Source organism: Aptenodytes patagonicus, chromosome 2 (genome assembly GCF_965638725.1).
Source record: "Aptenodytes patagonicus chromosome 2, bAptPat1.pri.cur, whole genome shotgun sequence".
Taxonomy (NCBI): Eukaryota; Metazoa; Chordata; class Aves; order Sphenisciformes; family Spheniscidae; genus Aptenodytes; species Aptenodytes patagonicus.
In genome coordinates, this window is record NC_134950.1 from 136,300,313 (window position 1) to 136,315,809 (window position 15,497).

The 15,497-nt window shown below is 40.8% G+C and overlaps 1 protein-coding gene across 1 annotated transcript in view; it reads left to right on the forward strand.

The window, feature by feature from the left end:
- Positions 1 to 15,497, forward strand: part of RAPGEF5 (Rap guanine nucleotide exchange factor 5) — a 163,927-nt gene that overhangs the window by 16,077 nt on the left and 132,353 nt on the right. Inside the window, exons 2-3 of the mRNA XM_076331350.1 lie at positions 13,147 to 13,197; positions 14,653 to 14,759. Coding sequence (XP_076187465.1) covers positions 13,147 to 13,197; positions 14,653 to 14,759 — 158 coding nt within the window. The remainder of the gene's footprint in view (positions 1 to 13,146; positions 13,198 to 14,652; positions 14,760 to 15,497) is intronic.

Consider the following 15,497-nt stretch of genomic DNA (forward strand, 5'->3'; position numbering starts at 1 on the left):
CACAGTTTAATACTTCCTTTTTCTTTGAATTTGAGTGGGGTATCATCACAGAGGATGTTAATCTTACAAGAGTAGCTTTTCAAATTTTGTGGCTTTTTGCTTAAAGTGAGTTTGGTTGAACATCTGTATTCTAGGCCTGAGGAGAGGTGCAGGGATCACCTGTGCAGGCCTTGTCTGATCTCGCCCATGCTGTCTTGAAAATAAATGATGAATGTGGAGAACCCTTATAAGGACCAGTTCTATTCATGCCATTTTCAAGTGTCTCTTGTTGGAGCAAGGTCCTACCCTTCAAAACTGTAGATCAAAATGAGAAAACTCCCTGGTACCAGCTGGAAAATCTCAAGAGATAAAGAAACCCCCAGCCCTCACACAGAGGGATCAAACTTCCACAGCAGTAGGAGGAAGGACTTGTAGACTTACCTGAGTTTAGACTGAGTAAATTTACAGCGAGTAAATTCAGAATAATGCAGCATAGATAAGATGTGGCATATCCATGTGCTTTAGTAATATCAAATGTATGCAAACAATTGTTATATGAATAAAGAATGAAAATAAAGATATATATCAGAAGAAAGGCAGGTAATTAAAATTAAGGATAAAGAATGTCAGTAAGGAAATCTGCATCTTTAGGGTGGAAGTCTTGCCTAACTTCAAAGACTGTGGTGTTCTTTTCTTGAACCTATGTTCATGAAGGAGGTTCCTATCTAAAGATGCCTGAACTGTTTCTGTGACCTTATGGGGGTGCTGAGCACATCTTTTACTTTCTTAATAGCTTAATCTGCATAAGATATGTCATTTATATTATTTGGTTATGATCTTATCGTACTAAGTAAAACTTGTGTCTGTTAGGTACTTGGCACTTGAGCTGTTTTTCCATGTCCAAAAATTTACAAGACTTATCCGTGTCTTGCATCTATGACATTTTCTGATTCTATAACTTCTCAGTCTAGTGAAAGCTCAATTTACCTAAGCTGCTTTTAGTGGTTGTTCGTATATGCTAAACTCCTGTTCGTGTTCTAATCCTATTCCATATCTAATGCTTATTGCACACTACTTCCCATGTTACTCTATGTGCTAAGTAATCAGGATTGAATCATAGGCGTGCAGTGGTTTCTGACACACCGGCAGAGACTTTTGAACTGCCTTGTTTTTCAAGTCCCTCCCCATCTCAGAGGTAACAAACCTCCCTTTGGAGATGGAGTGCACTTGAGTTTTCATTTGTTCCTGCTTCAACAGCCAGACCAAAGGTTTTCAAGCACAAAAAAGATGTTATCAGGGTTAGCGTGATCCCATTCTGCAGACTGTTTGAAGGTGCCGGTAGCAGAGCTCCAAGTAGCGCTGAGGCTCTGCCAAGAGCAGGTGAGGAGTTCCTGGATCTACTTTGCCAAGGAATTACTTGTGTGATCCAAGGGAACAATTTTTTTCTTTCCTTGCATATTGAGTGCTTTTTAAGCACTCTGTGCAGTGAGGCCGTGACTGCTTCATGAAACTAACATAGTTAAACTTTAATAGTTTTTCTACACAAAAGTAGATTACAGCTGTTCTTCTGGAAGTGGTTAAGAACTCCCACTATCCAGTCCATAGTAGGTTGGCACTGGCTTGTGCCAAGAGCTACTGTCAGTGAAATTAATATTGCTCCCAAGAGGTCACATAACGGAGTGCTGCCACTACAAACAACGGCACTGCAGGTTCTCAAACTGCTCAGGCTGTAATGCAAGCTTCTTTAATCAGAGCTTGTTCACCCAGCTTGGAGGCCGCTCCCACTCTCTGAAAACCTCAGAAGCAAGAAAAGCCAAAGTCGGCAGTTTTATTCATGATTTGTTGTGTTTTAAATGTGCTATAGGTATTTGAACTTAGAGTGGGGCTACCCTGGCTACGTGGCAGAGAGCTTGGGTGCTTCTAGCCCTTAGCTGATAGCTGATCTTTACCAGTAGGTCTCAAAGTGCTTTGCAGAGCAGAGTGGTCATGGTTGTTCCCATTGCACGGGAAGGGAAATGACTTGCTGAAGGTTGTGACCACACCAGGTTCAGGAATAAAACCGAGGTACGCTGAAGTCTGGTGCTTTGTCCAGTAGGTCAGTTGGTCTCTGCAAAATCAGAAAATCAGTTTCTCCAAAACAAAGAGTAAAGAATTTCAACATCTTGTACCTGAAAGGAATAACTGTGCTCTACTTGTAGGAATAAGGTTTGGGAAATTACCAGGTGACCTGCCTTTTGTGCAGGCAGTGGTAAAAGTGGAGCTCTCTGAAAGCAGGGACATTAAAGAACAGGAACATTAAAAACATACCTTTGCACACTTGTAAAGCAATTCATGGACTATTTGTGTGCAACTTACACAAAAAAGAAAAGGTTGCCAGAAATACAGGCATTTTTCAAATAGTAAACTAAACTGATGCAATTTACTGTGAGGTATTTTCATAAATCATAATCAAAGCACTGAATTCTAACTTTGTACTTGAAACATTAAATATACTGTAGTTATTGAAATCTATAAAACTGGTTCTTTATTTGCAAATTGCTTCTGAATAAATTAAGATTGGAATGGATTTTCTTATCCAATAATATATATACTTTGTATTGACATTTTTAGCTATTTATTGTCAGCATCGTTCACAGCTGGTTTGCTGAATATTTGCTAATATTTGAAGTTTTGTTCCTGCATCTGTGTTCACTGAAATAGCTGCAGCAATATTGGATATTTTTTTTTCCTTCTGCTGCTTGTTACAATTCTTGTGGCAGAGGTGAGCATCCTTGCAGCAGGGTCATGGGGGCGGTTCACAAGAAGGCTCCTGAGCCTGTACTGGGGAAAATCAAGTACCTAACCATGCTGATTTTGCCTGACACCAGAGAGGGAGCATTTGAACTTACATCTACATGATGGGTGGTTGGTAATGACAGGTGAGATGAATCACTTGTTTAATTGATTGTCTGCTTTAAAATTTTTATTATATTTAATCTCTGACAAATGTGGGTTGCTGAAGGCCAAGTTCTGGCACCAGTATTATCTGCAGTAATGTTGACAGCAGAGGTACATTGGCTCCTCAGCAGTTGAGACCTGGCACATTGGGTAATGTGATGGGGAGAAGTTTTGGTGAAAGGCTGACATGAAAATATGTGATCTTTAAGAGTCTTTTTTTTAAACACAGGGTGCATCTAGAAAAGTGTTTCTGGTTGCTCTGCAGCTCCACAGACTTTCTATCCCATGCCTGATGCAGCTGGTTGGAGGAGCAGGATTAAGTTGTGTCTGGGAGTGAATTACAGAATAATTTGGGTTCAAAGGGACCCCCTGGAGGTTGTCTGATCTAGCCCCTGGTCCAAGCAGGGCTAACTTCAAAGCCAGAGCCGTTGTGCAGGGCCTTGTCTGGTCAAGTTATGAAAACTCCAGGAAGGAGGTTGCACAGCCTGGGCATTAGTTTCTGTGTTTGACACACAATTTCCCCGTGAAATTTCTTTTTCCTAATGCATGCTTGTGAGTCAGGCTGCCTGGCTTGCAGCACATCTTTTCCAAGTTGATGTGCCATCCTGCTTTCTTTTTGTTTTTATTTGGAAATGTGTCGTGAGAAGGTATTTTGCTGGCAACTCAAGAAATGTGCCAACAGAGGTACTTTGAAAAGCTTTTAAGTATGCAGGCAATCCGCATTTTCCTACTCCTGATCTCTCTTTTCACTGTTTTGTTGATGTGTTTGTTTAGATCTATCTGAAAAGAAATGGTAACCTGTCACTGGGAACATCTTTTTAATTATAGTGTGAAATATCCAGTGCACATTCTTTTGAAAGCTCCAAATAATGTATTCTTAAATTATAACTTGCATCATTAGAAATATTGTTGCATAAAATTTTAATAATCACTAAAAACCCCCACCCACCTGCTCTTGTGTGCTACCCTCCAGATCAAAACCAAACCAGATGCTGATGGCCAGGAACACGATGGTAGATTACAAAGACCATCTACTGTATTTATTAGGTGCTGAGTTTTAAAGAGAAATAAATGCACCAATATTGCTAATTTTTTACGGTGACAGTCTGTGCAGTGCCTATTTTGTACTGAAAAAAAGGGAGGATGCTGCTTTCCTGTGAAATGTTGCTGACAGCCAGGAAGAGTGAAATGCACTGGGAAGCTTTTAAGGTAGCATAAGGAAAGGTATGGCTGAAATGGCAAACTAGACCACAAATGCTGCAATAAAGTTAGGTTAATGAAGGAACACAAATAGTCAATTAAGTGTACTCTGCATATTTTAATGTTATATAAAGCATGATAAAAAGCAGTAAAATTCTGATTCTTTCTTCTTTTCATATTTAATGAACTCTCATTGCAAACATTGTATTAGCATATGGGTTGAAAATGTCCATAATGTTTTTATAAGAAAGAGAAGAGAAAACTTGTTTAAGCTCTGTTTCTATATTGTAAACTATGGCTGTAGCCCATGCAGTCTACAATTGATCTATGGAGTTAAATGAGATGGGATTTCTGTTTTACTTAAACTGATGCACTTATGTGAACACGAAGGTGGGAGGTGAAGTTCCCCATTACTGACACCTTTGAATTTTGTCCTGTCATTTTTTGTGGGCATAGTTAACTTCCTTTTTTTGTTGACAGTGCAGAGACACTGAGGATTTATTAGGCGTGTTTTGTGCCATCATTCCTTGGATAGTTTTAATTCAGCATAAACAAGTGCTTCCTCTGAGCACAGCTGTCCCTTCCTGCCTCCCTCCGCGTCCCACTGCTTTCGCCTGTGCCCCTGCCACCCGCCTCGCTAGCGATCGTGTTTGTATGGCTCCCCAGTGACCTGGCAGAGGGAAATAATCTGGGTTAAAATGAATTGTTATTTAACGAGCCACTTCGAAGCTATGGGCCCTTCTGCTTGGTTTAGGACGTGGCTTAACAGACACACGTGGAAGCACAAAGCAGAAGAGCAGTAGGGATGGGAAGGTGAAGCAGGAGGTGGAGGGAGGACACGACCTGCTTGTCAGCAGCCTCATTTTATGGTACTTTAATCTGCTCGTGGAAATGCATCATTAGCAGGAGAGTGGCCGTCTCCTTTTTTTAAGGAACATAAAGTTTCTCTAACCCAGGCATCCCTCTCTGCCAGTTCACCACTCCTCCCTTTCTCTCAAACTGAGTTGGCTTCCGTGTCAGGATGCCGCAGCTTTATTTGAGGCACAGGATACAGACAGAGGAGGTTCGGGCCTCTGTTGGTGCCTTCCCGAAGCTGGATTTATCCAGGGCTTTTCTCCCATTGAAGGACTGGGGAAGAGGGAGGAGAGCAACCAGTCAGTCCTGCTGTATTGTCTTCTGTGATATTCTTTTCTTTTCTTAACTTCTTTTGGGTAAAGAAAAGGACATTGCAAACAAAATTTGCTCTTGCGGACTACATTACACTCCTTACTAGGCTATGGAGACTTTAAAAGTGGCTGGTTTATGCCAGATTATCTAAAAAAGAGTTTTGTTTGAAACATAAACCCATTCAGCCATATTTAGTTCGGTAGGTATTGGAAAATACAGAAATGCTTCTAAACGCATTGCTTTCCTGACTGTTGTCGTCTCAGAAATAAGTCTTTAAACCTAAAGAGCACTGCTTGTCTTTATAAAGAGCAGCCATTTTCTTTGCAGATCCCTTTCTGTTCTGGGGGAGGTGAGAATAAACCATGAGTTGTGGATTTCCCTTTTGTGAAATAACTTACTCAGATTCATTGCAGGTTCTTTTAATACAGAAAACAGGTGAGAATAGACTCTTTGGTTTCCTTTCACTAATGCCCATTTGGGTTTCTCCAGAGAGCTTTGCAGGCTCACCTGAGAACCCTACATTGCAAGCTCTGCTGAATACAGATTTCTCTTTTTACAGCTTTTTGACCTTTTTATGCTACATCTAAGTATATGAAGTTTAAGATGATCAGGAGAAGATCTTTCCTTTATAAAGGATCCTTTATAAAGAGTTTTTTATTTAATCTTAAATAAATATTAATGGAGAGAACTGTTCCGTTGGTTGTTCTTCGTTATCCATGAATTCTGACAGTGGGTTTTGAGAGGAGCAGTGGGGGAAGGTTGTTTGTTATGAATATTATTTGGCAGAAAGTCAGGCATATTCTACGGTTTCATATGAATGATATCTGCTGAAAGTCAGCTAGCTTCCCAACGAACTCTGCTTGCTGTGCCTTAGCAACCACGAGGAAAAATCTGCTGCCACATGGAAACGGATTGGGATTCATGACAACACTCCCTATATCCAGCCACCCTCAAGCGATGGTAGCGTTTCATCTACTAAACACAGCACCCATGTCTTTCTGCTTAAACCCCCAATAATTTCAACAGGAGCAAGTGATGTCAAACGAAAAATTCAAAGTGATAAGCCAAATTGTTCAGTAATTTTCTCTCCCTTCCCCCACTCCTTGCCTGGCATGAGTAAGCACTGGGAATAAATGAGCATTTACCTCTGCGGAAAATGATGCCTTCTTGTATTGCAGGTTGAGGAGGGTGTGTCGGGCAGGTACAGCCCAGCTTTGTTCCAAGATTCATGTTCAGATCAGGGCTGGAGTGGAAACTCTCTAATTATTATAGCTGCTTGCTTTTAGCAACTCCAGCAAATCTTTTTGAAGAAAAAACCCCTCAGGGTTCCATCAGTTGCAACAGTTGCAGTAGTTTCTATCGCTGTTATGGCATTATCATTGTCATGGTTCGTAATGAGAGAAAGAAATCTGCCTAGGAAAAAAATAATTACTGTTTGATTTGTGCGTGGAGTGGGAGAGAAGCCTGAGGGAAATTAAATAAATACCCCTGGTGGATTTTTTTAATTTTTCCTGAGCCGCTATATTGTTAGAGTTGAATGATTAGTAAAGAGAGAAAAGCACAAACAGATGATTGTTTTTGAGAGTGAATTTGGATTCAGCTTTATTTGTGATCCTTTTCCATACGCCGTCTCTTATGGTTGGAACGTGAGAAGTTTCCAGCATGAATACTTGTGGAAGTATTTTAGGCTTGGATGCTTAAATGCTGTTTGGAAATCTGTCTGAATATATAATTTCCTTTGTGGTGACATTAGCGAATTTAGGATTCAGGTGTTGAGTAGTTGTAGAAATCCCCCTGCCAGGGAATAGAAACGATCTCGTTACCAGGTAGTCTGTGCTACACCACGTGCATTTCAAAATGAGATGATTTTTTTTCAGGCTATTTATATTTAGGGAATAAGCCCTGATAGAGCACAACACTGAAGCATTTGCTTAATTTTAAGTATACTGAGTAATCCAATTTGGAATGCAGAAGTGCTATACTGAATTCTTTAGTGACATAGTGATAGTGCCCTGAACCTATGAACAATTGTTTTCTTATATTTGTACACAAAAATGTTCCTAGAACTGCTGAGCAGTGTGGAGTTGATCATGGGCATGTCTGCAAATTAAGCCCTGATCAAACAGACAAATATTGATGTGTGTGTTGTAAACTGAAAACAGGTAAAGTTTGATTGCACATTGCAAACTCTTAATGTGGCATTATGCTCAATTTTTGGTAACGCAACCAGTTAAAAACCTAGTTATTTGAAAAACTTGGAGTGGAAGCTTAAACAATTTGCTGGGGGGGAAGAGACTAGATTCTGCCTTTTTCTTGTTTCTTTTAGTTTTAATATAAATCCTGCTGTAAAAGATTTAGGAAAAGGAATAATCTTGATTAATAAAAAAAAGTCTTACTTCCCTATTTTTGCCAAAGCTTTTTTTTCTTGCTAACTCCACAGGAATATCAGACGCTCTTAGAAGAAAGGCAAAACATTTGCATCCCATATTTGAAATTATTATTTTCCTACAATTTCTACGGCCTCTTCTGTAGTGTTACAGCGTGACTTCTAGTGTAGACAGGTTGCTGGCTGCTACCACTGTACTAAATCCCAGCTGAGGAAAGCACTTGAACTGGAGCTCCAAGCACTCTTGCTTTGTTTCTTTCTGAGCATGATGGTGATTAAATTGCTAGCAGATGTATGGAGCGTTGCTGATGCTACCGCGACTGCAGTGCTGGCAACGGCAGAAATATCAGCAGTTGTTGGAACAGCTTGGGCAGGAGGCAAAGCACAAGCAACTTGTAGGCAAGTCATCCTCTGAGGTTGAGATGAGGCCAAAGCAAAATCCCAGATCTAAAAACGAGGAGAAATTTCAAATATATCTCCAAAAGGTATAACTGAAAACATGCTCTATAGTATCTTTAGCCCTTGATTAGAATATTAACCACGTTGTAGTAAGTGCATAGGGAGTTGCTGTAGTGGAGCCAGTTCAATACTCTGCTGAGTAAAGAACTAAGTCAGCATCTCACAGTAAGATACAGCTTGATCTTTCCAATGGAGACCAAAATGTGCCTTCATTAGTACACTTTGCTTGTTGTGTAGTATGTCGTGGGGGAATTTCTTTCCAAACCTTTAAAAAATCAGTTTATGCTCATCTATTAAAATATTATCATCAATATCTTTGCATGCTTAGCTTTAAATAATGGCAGAGATTCCCAAGTTGTTGAAAAATAATTGTCCAGTTGAAGCAATACTAATTTAAATCCAGATATAGACCTTGCATAGTAGTATCAGTCATTGAATTAGCTACTGGTTTTAAAAATCTACCTGGAGTATTTGGTTCTTTGGCTAATAATTCCATGAGCTGGTCATATGGATTGTAAAGAAGTATTTCCTTCTGGTTGTTTTAAATTACTTGCTGGTCACTTTATTCTAAGCCTCCCATTCTTTAACACTATTGCTCTATTCCCTGCATTTCTAGTGGCTTTAAATACCACAGTAAACTCCTTGTATAATTTTTCTCAATTTCAGACTAAATTATCTGTAGTGTATTCAGATTTGGATCCTAGCAGTCCTATTCCAAAACCTTCTCCTGGGCCACCTGTCCTAACTGTCCTCTCCTGTCACGTGCAAGTCGTGTCCCCGGGCTAGGATGCCATCCCTGTGCCGTGTTCATACTTCATATTCCTGATCGCGCAGTGCAGGGCACCAGCTCCCTGCCTCTTTCTTCCTGCACCCCCAGCAGGGAAACTGAAGCCACCTATGCACACCTACTCATGTACGATGGGAGAGCCCTCCTGGAGGACACCCAGCGCTCTGGATCTGCTCCACATATGGTCTCCTGTCCCAGGACCATACGTGCTGCCACATCCCCATCTCCTCCCTGACACATGGTTTGGCAAAGCTTCTCCTCAAGCTGGTGAAGAGGCACAGGTGGATGCCGGGGTGGCAGTGCCTGGAAAGCGGCACTTGGCATGGGCAGCAATAGCTGTTCCAAGGTAGTTTTCACGAGAGATGAGTTGTTTGCTTGATGACTAGTGAATTTGCTTTAAAAGCACATTTTGGCTCATTCTAAGAGTTATTTGCAAATGTATTTTGAATTGGTGTGTGTGTGTGTCAAAATCATTTGAGAGGAGCAGCCTATATTTACCAAATACCTTCAGGGAGGAGTGGTGCTTCCCCCACACAGCAGCCTGAAGGTTGGGGCTTTCAAACAAAGCCTGGACCCCCGATCCACTCCCTCTTCTTCCTCTCTCTGGAAGAGGACTGCCCAGTTTGTCCCCAACAGCCAAAGTAGAGTCTCTGAACAGAGGTGCACTCAGTAGCACAAAATGAAGTGATATTGTGCTAGCTAAATATTTATTGAGGCAAGTTAAAAAAAAAAAAAAGAGAAGGGGATCTAATTTGGTAGCTAGGACATAAACTCCTAAAATTTGCTATAAATTTCAGCCTCACTGCAGTGACTGTTTCAACATTACACAGGCTGCATTAGCATAAACAGGAAAGATGATTTTTTCTATTCCAGAATGCCACTTCCATTTTTGTTTTATTTTCTTCTATGCAATTTCCATTTTCTTATATTTGTAGAAATTTTGTCTGTGTAGATTCCTGCATGGCAGGCTAAATGTGCTCTCCAATGTTTCATGCTTGCTCCAAGCTGATATGGGTTCAGGCTGTCACCAACAGAAGCTGTTGTCCTGTCTTCCCTTCTCCCATTTCAGGGCTGTGAATTCCTTCTCCCTCCCCTGCACCAGAGCTAGCACTATGTGGTTTGAAGGATAAATGAGAAGATTTTTTTTTTTTTTTTGTCTACTAGTTTTCAGCCTCGGTCACCTTTTGCAGATTCCTTGGAATTTCTTCCTAATATCTAATCTAAATCTACCCTCTTTCAGTTTAAAACCATTACCCCTCATCCTATCACTACACTCCCTGATAAAGAGTCCCTCCTCATCTTTCCTGTAGGCCCCCTTTAAGTACTGGAAGGCTGCTATAAGGTCTCCTCGGAGCCTTCTCTTCTCCAGGCTGAACAATCTCAACTCGCTCAGCCTGTCCTCATCGGGGAGGAGCTCCAGCCCCCTGATCATCTTCGTGGCCCTTCTCTGGACTCACTCCAACAGGTCCATGTCTTTCTTGCGCTGAGGGCTCCAGAGCTGGACGCAGTACTCCAGGTGGGGTCTCATGAGAGCAGAGTAGAGGGGGAGAATCACCTCCCTCGACCTGCTGGCCACGCTGCTTTTGATGCAGCCCAGGATGCAATTGGCTTTCTAAGCTGTGAGCGCACGTTGCCAGCTCATACTCAGTTTTTCATCCACCGATACCACCAAGTCCTTCTCTGCAGGGCTGCTCTCCATCCACTCATCACCCAGCCTGTATCGATGTTTGGGATTGCCCCGACTCAGGTGTAGGACCTTACACTTGGCTTTATTGAACTTCGTGAGGTTCACATGGGTCCACCTCTCTAGCCCGTCAAGGTCCCTCTGGATGGCATCCCTTCCCTCTAGAGTATCAATCACACCACTCAGCTTGGTGTATCCACAAACTTGCTGAGGGTGCACTCAATCCCCACTGTCCATGTCCACGACAAAGATGTTAAAGAATACTGGTCCCAGACCCCTCAGGGACACCACTTGTCACTGGTCTCCACTTGGACATTGAGCCGTTGACCGCAACTCGAGTGCGACCATCCAGCCCAATTCCTTATCCACGAAGTGGTCCACCTGTCAAATCCATGTCTCTCCATTTTAGAGACAAGGATGTGTGTGGGACAGTATGAAATGCTTTGCACAAGTCCAGGTAGATGATGTCAGTCGCTCTTCCCTTATCCACCAATGCTGTAACCCCGTTGTAGAAGGCCACCAGATTTGTCCTTTTTGCTGAGTTTGGTCTTATGCTGTCGTGTAACTGTACCCTGCAGTAGCAGTATTTTACCTGACTGAGGCTCAGCCGTCCTCTGAATGCCGGGGACCAAGCCAGTGCAATGCCAAGGGCTGTAGTTCCCACCGGCATCGCTGGAATTAGCTTGCTGATGATAATGTCGTTAGCGCCAGCCTGGGAATGGAGCGGAGAGGGGGGAAATCGATGTATAAGCTTTGACTGTGCTGCTGCAGTGAGTGAGGCTTGTTGAATGAAAGACTTGGGCAGAAACCAAGTGAAGTAGTGGTATGTAGGGCTGCTGCAGAACTGAGGTGTTAATGACGTGCCGGCTAGGAAGAGTAAGTGGGTTCTGAGGCAATGCTGCACTCTTACGGCATCTTTGTTCGGTACAGGAGAGGGGAATTAAGCTGTTATGTTATAGTATTTCCATATGGAGCTACTGTTACGCATGGAACTACACTAACATTTGTGATGAGCGTGGAAGGGTAAATAAAGAGCCTTAGATGCTCCTGTGGTTTCTTGTCACTTCCCTTCCCTTTCTAACAATACAGTAACAAAAATATAGGGGGGAAAAAAGCAGGTGGCATTACTGAAATATGGATTCTGTAATTCTTACAGGGTGTGAAAGATGATTTTTTTTTTTTTTTTTTTTAATGATTACAATATACCAGGTGTGAATTGGATCCTTCTCAAAGCGAGGAATTAATTATGCTGCCTACAAGTTGCAATAATGTGAGGGAGCACCACACAGTCCTCCCATTGTGCTGCCAGTGCACCTGCACAATGTCTTCTGTCCCACTTCCAGACTTCTTTTAGGCAATGTTTATTTGTGTCTTGTGTGGCTTGTAGTAAGACAGAAGTTGCCAGTAAGCATCAGAGTAGACAATATCTTGTCTTTTAACACTGACAAGATATGGAAGTATCATGATGAGTAAAGGTGGGGTAACCTGACTCTCGTAGAGATGTTTATCCTGTCTCTGCCTTCCAGAGTTCTGGTTCACTGTTAATTTTATAACTTTAAATCCCCAATCTTTATTGATCAGGAGTAAGGTTTTGGCATTTGCATTTCCCCGCTGTGAAGAGTTATGTGTCATTTTCCTTTCTATCTCCTCAAATACGAATCCTCTCTAATTTCATTGAGTAATCGGTTATTCTTATGTTACATAAAACAGAGCACAGAAAGTCTGTCTTTTCTCTGTGCCATTTCATTATTTTGTGTAATTGCATTATGTCTCCTGTAATCTCTCCTTTGTAAGCTAAATAGTCACAGTCTTTTCTGTCTCTTCTCATATTAAAATTTATCCAAATCCTTTATTATTCCTACTGCTATTATTGTCTGAATCCCCTCTAACATTGTAGCGTCCATTTTTTTTGAGATGTTGTTACTAGTGCAGCATGTGGCACAGCAGAGATAATGCTGATCTACATTAGAGCAGTGTTACCTCCCTGCTGGTCACCATTTTATTCCTCATTTATCCCAATATTTTTTTTAACTACAGTTAAGAATTTCGTTTAGAAGAGTGGTCTTCCTTGAGAAGTGTTCTGTGGCCCTGAGGTGTCTTTACTGAATTGATAAAGTATGCTTTAAGAGGTATTAGAGCATGTGTAATTACATTTTCTCCCTCTAGCACATGCTGCTTTTAATGTTGAACTCATCATGATATTGTCTTTTCACCTAGCTTTTTTAATGTTTATCTTTAAATTCTTCACTGTCATTTCTGGTCTTTCCTGGCCCAAATAATTGTGTGTTGTCTACAGGCTTTGCCACCTCGTTGCTCACCTTCTTTTCCAGATCAAGAATAAATGTAGTAAACAACACAGAACTGAGTTTACCAAACCTTTGATCTGATGTGAAAAAAAAATTATTTGGAGACTTCAGTTAGACTACTCAGATGATTTGATAAATTCTTTTTATTTAGATTTCAATAGCTAAAAGACCTAGATTGCTGCTGCTTTTTTTCCATACAAAACCCAGAACAAAACTAAAGCTCTACCATATTGTCTTACAGACCCTGTCTAGAAGAATTTCAAATCCCTATTTGGAAACTCCTTCAAACAAGGTACTTGTCAAGCTTCTTTTTAATTCCATTTCATCAAACAACATATTAGGAATCTTTTTGCTTTGGTTTGACCTCTTAATCATAGCTTGGAAGACACTTGTGAATATGGCCTGCAGTTAAATCCAGTTAACAAGTTACAATTTGTGCATGTTAAAAATGGTCTACTTCTATTACTGAATTTGCAAACTGAATTGTTGTGAATACTGACATGCACTTGCTTCCCAGCCATTTAAATGATTGCCACCAATTAGCTTACTTTTGCAATGTTTGAGAGCTCTGTTTTTGCATCTCACAAGACTTTGCTGTCTCAGGACTGTTTTATGTTCCTTGAAAGAGTCCTAAACATAGGAAACAAAAAAAAAAAGGTGAAACCACGGCATTGTTTTTTCTTTGGAGTTAGTTATTTGTGTTACCTATGTGTTTTGCTGGGACGGTGAGGAAACATCACAACAGAAGCCTGAGTTAAATTCAGCAGTACGGAGTGGTGTACAGAGTCAAGGTGGAACATGGTTTTATGGAAGATGGAGTTGGGTCCTGTTTTGATACACATCTGCAGCCTTGAGGTGTAAGGTAGAAATCATAGAATCATAGAATCATTAAGGTTGGAAAAGACCTCCAAGATCATCGAGTCCAACCGTCGACCCAAAACCACCATGCCCGCTAAACCATGTCCCTAAGTGCCTCATCTACTCGTCTTTTAAATACTTCCAGGGATGGGGACTCCACCACTTCCCTGGGCAGCCTGGTCCAACGTTTAACCACTCTTTCAGTGAAGAAATTTTTCCTCACATCCAATCTAAACCTCCCCTGGCGCAACTTGAGGCCATTTCCTCTCGTCCTATCGCTAGTTACTTGGGAGAAGAGACCAACACCCACTTCGCTACAACCTCCTTTCAGGTGTGGGGGGAAGTCAGAGGTGTGTCCATTCTGAAAGACCACATCCTCCTGTCAAGGCATGGATGAACTGACCTGTAGCTATCGTAGGATACCTCCAAAGCTTCTGAACAAAAAGAAAAAACTATGAAATGGTGTTTCAATGTGTATTAGGCTTGTATTAAATTATTATTCCAAATACATATGGAATAATGTTTAATTTTAACTATTTGTGTGGTTTTGCAATGGTTAATATAGTCTTTTTGCTTTGCTAGAATAACACTTGTTTTCATTTGAACTTGTCTGTTGTTCAAAGGTAAAGCTGACAGATAGTAAAACCTCTGCTTTTCTAAGGCAGCAAATGTAAAAGTAGTCCAGCTCATGGGGGCATCTGCAACCCATGATACAGCGGGGCATGGCAGAAGTTGGGGTGCACTTCCTATGAGGCTTGGACTGCTTGCTTGTTGTTTAGCTGGGGAGAAGGCATTGCTCAGAGGGAGGGAGCGGACAGTGGCAAGGCAATTTACTACAGCAGGAATAAATCCCTGTTTGTCACAGTTTTCAATTTCTCTTTTCAATCAGATTTATGGAGAAAGTTCTTCCTGTGCTGGGAGAGCTCTCAGGAATATTTTTACTCTACAAGCGTCTGACCTGATTAAAGACAGGGTGTACCTTACTGGCATTTGCAGGTAACCTGAGATCATTTGTTTAATCAACTGGAGGGGTTTTATTTGCATTTGTCTATGCCCTGATTTGACAAGAGAGTAAGTTCTGAGAGTGAGATTTTGTGTGTGTTACTAAGAATCGAAAATATTTTCTAAAAAAATTCTTTAAAATGTCATGTATTTTAATATCTTTTCTTATGTTACTTTGTCAGTTGTCAGAAAGCAGCAGTGGCCTGATTGTATGTCCATTAATTTAATTGCTTATGATTTCATATGCAGTTGTGTTTGTCTGTTATTTCGTTGAAAAGAAAGAGTATTAAATTCAGCCCTGGTCTGGAGTTATAAAAGAGATTAATTGGATTCCTAAGATTTAGTTACACTGTGATTTTTGCATGTAATTTATGGAATATTTCTGTAATGAAGCCATTTTCCATTTGTGTTGCATTACAGCATAAATGCTTCCTCCTATTTTCAATTATGCCAAAATATGCAGGTCTCTATTATACCACCATTCATTCATATCCGTATTTAAGAAAAAGCCACAACTTCTTTTTTTTAATGATTTAAAAAGATAAGTTTACCAATAATATGAAAGATGAAGTACATCCTAGAGCAACATTCAAGGTCTTACACATATATTGTGTAGCTGTATTGCTTATGCCTATGCTCAGAAAGGAAATAAAATCCTGAGGCTAAAAGCTGGATTTTATTTAGCTCTTATACATCTTTGGATGACTGTGTGTATGCAGCACAAATTGATAA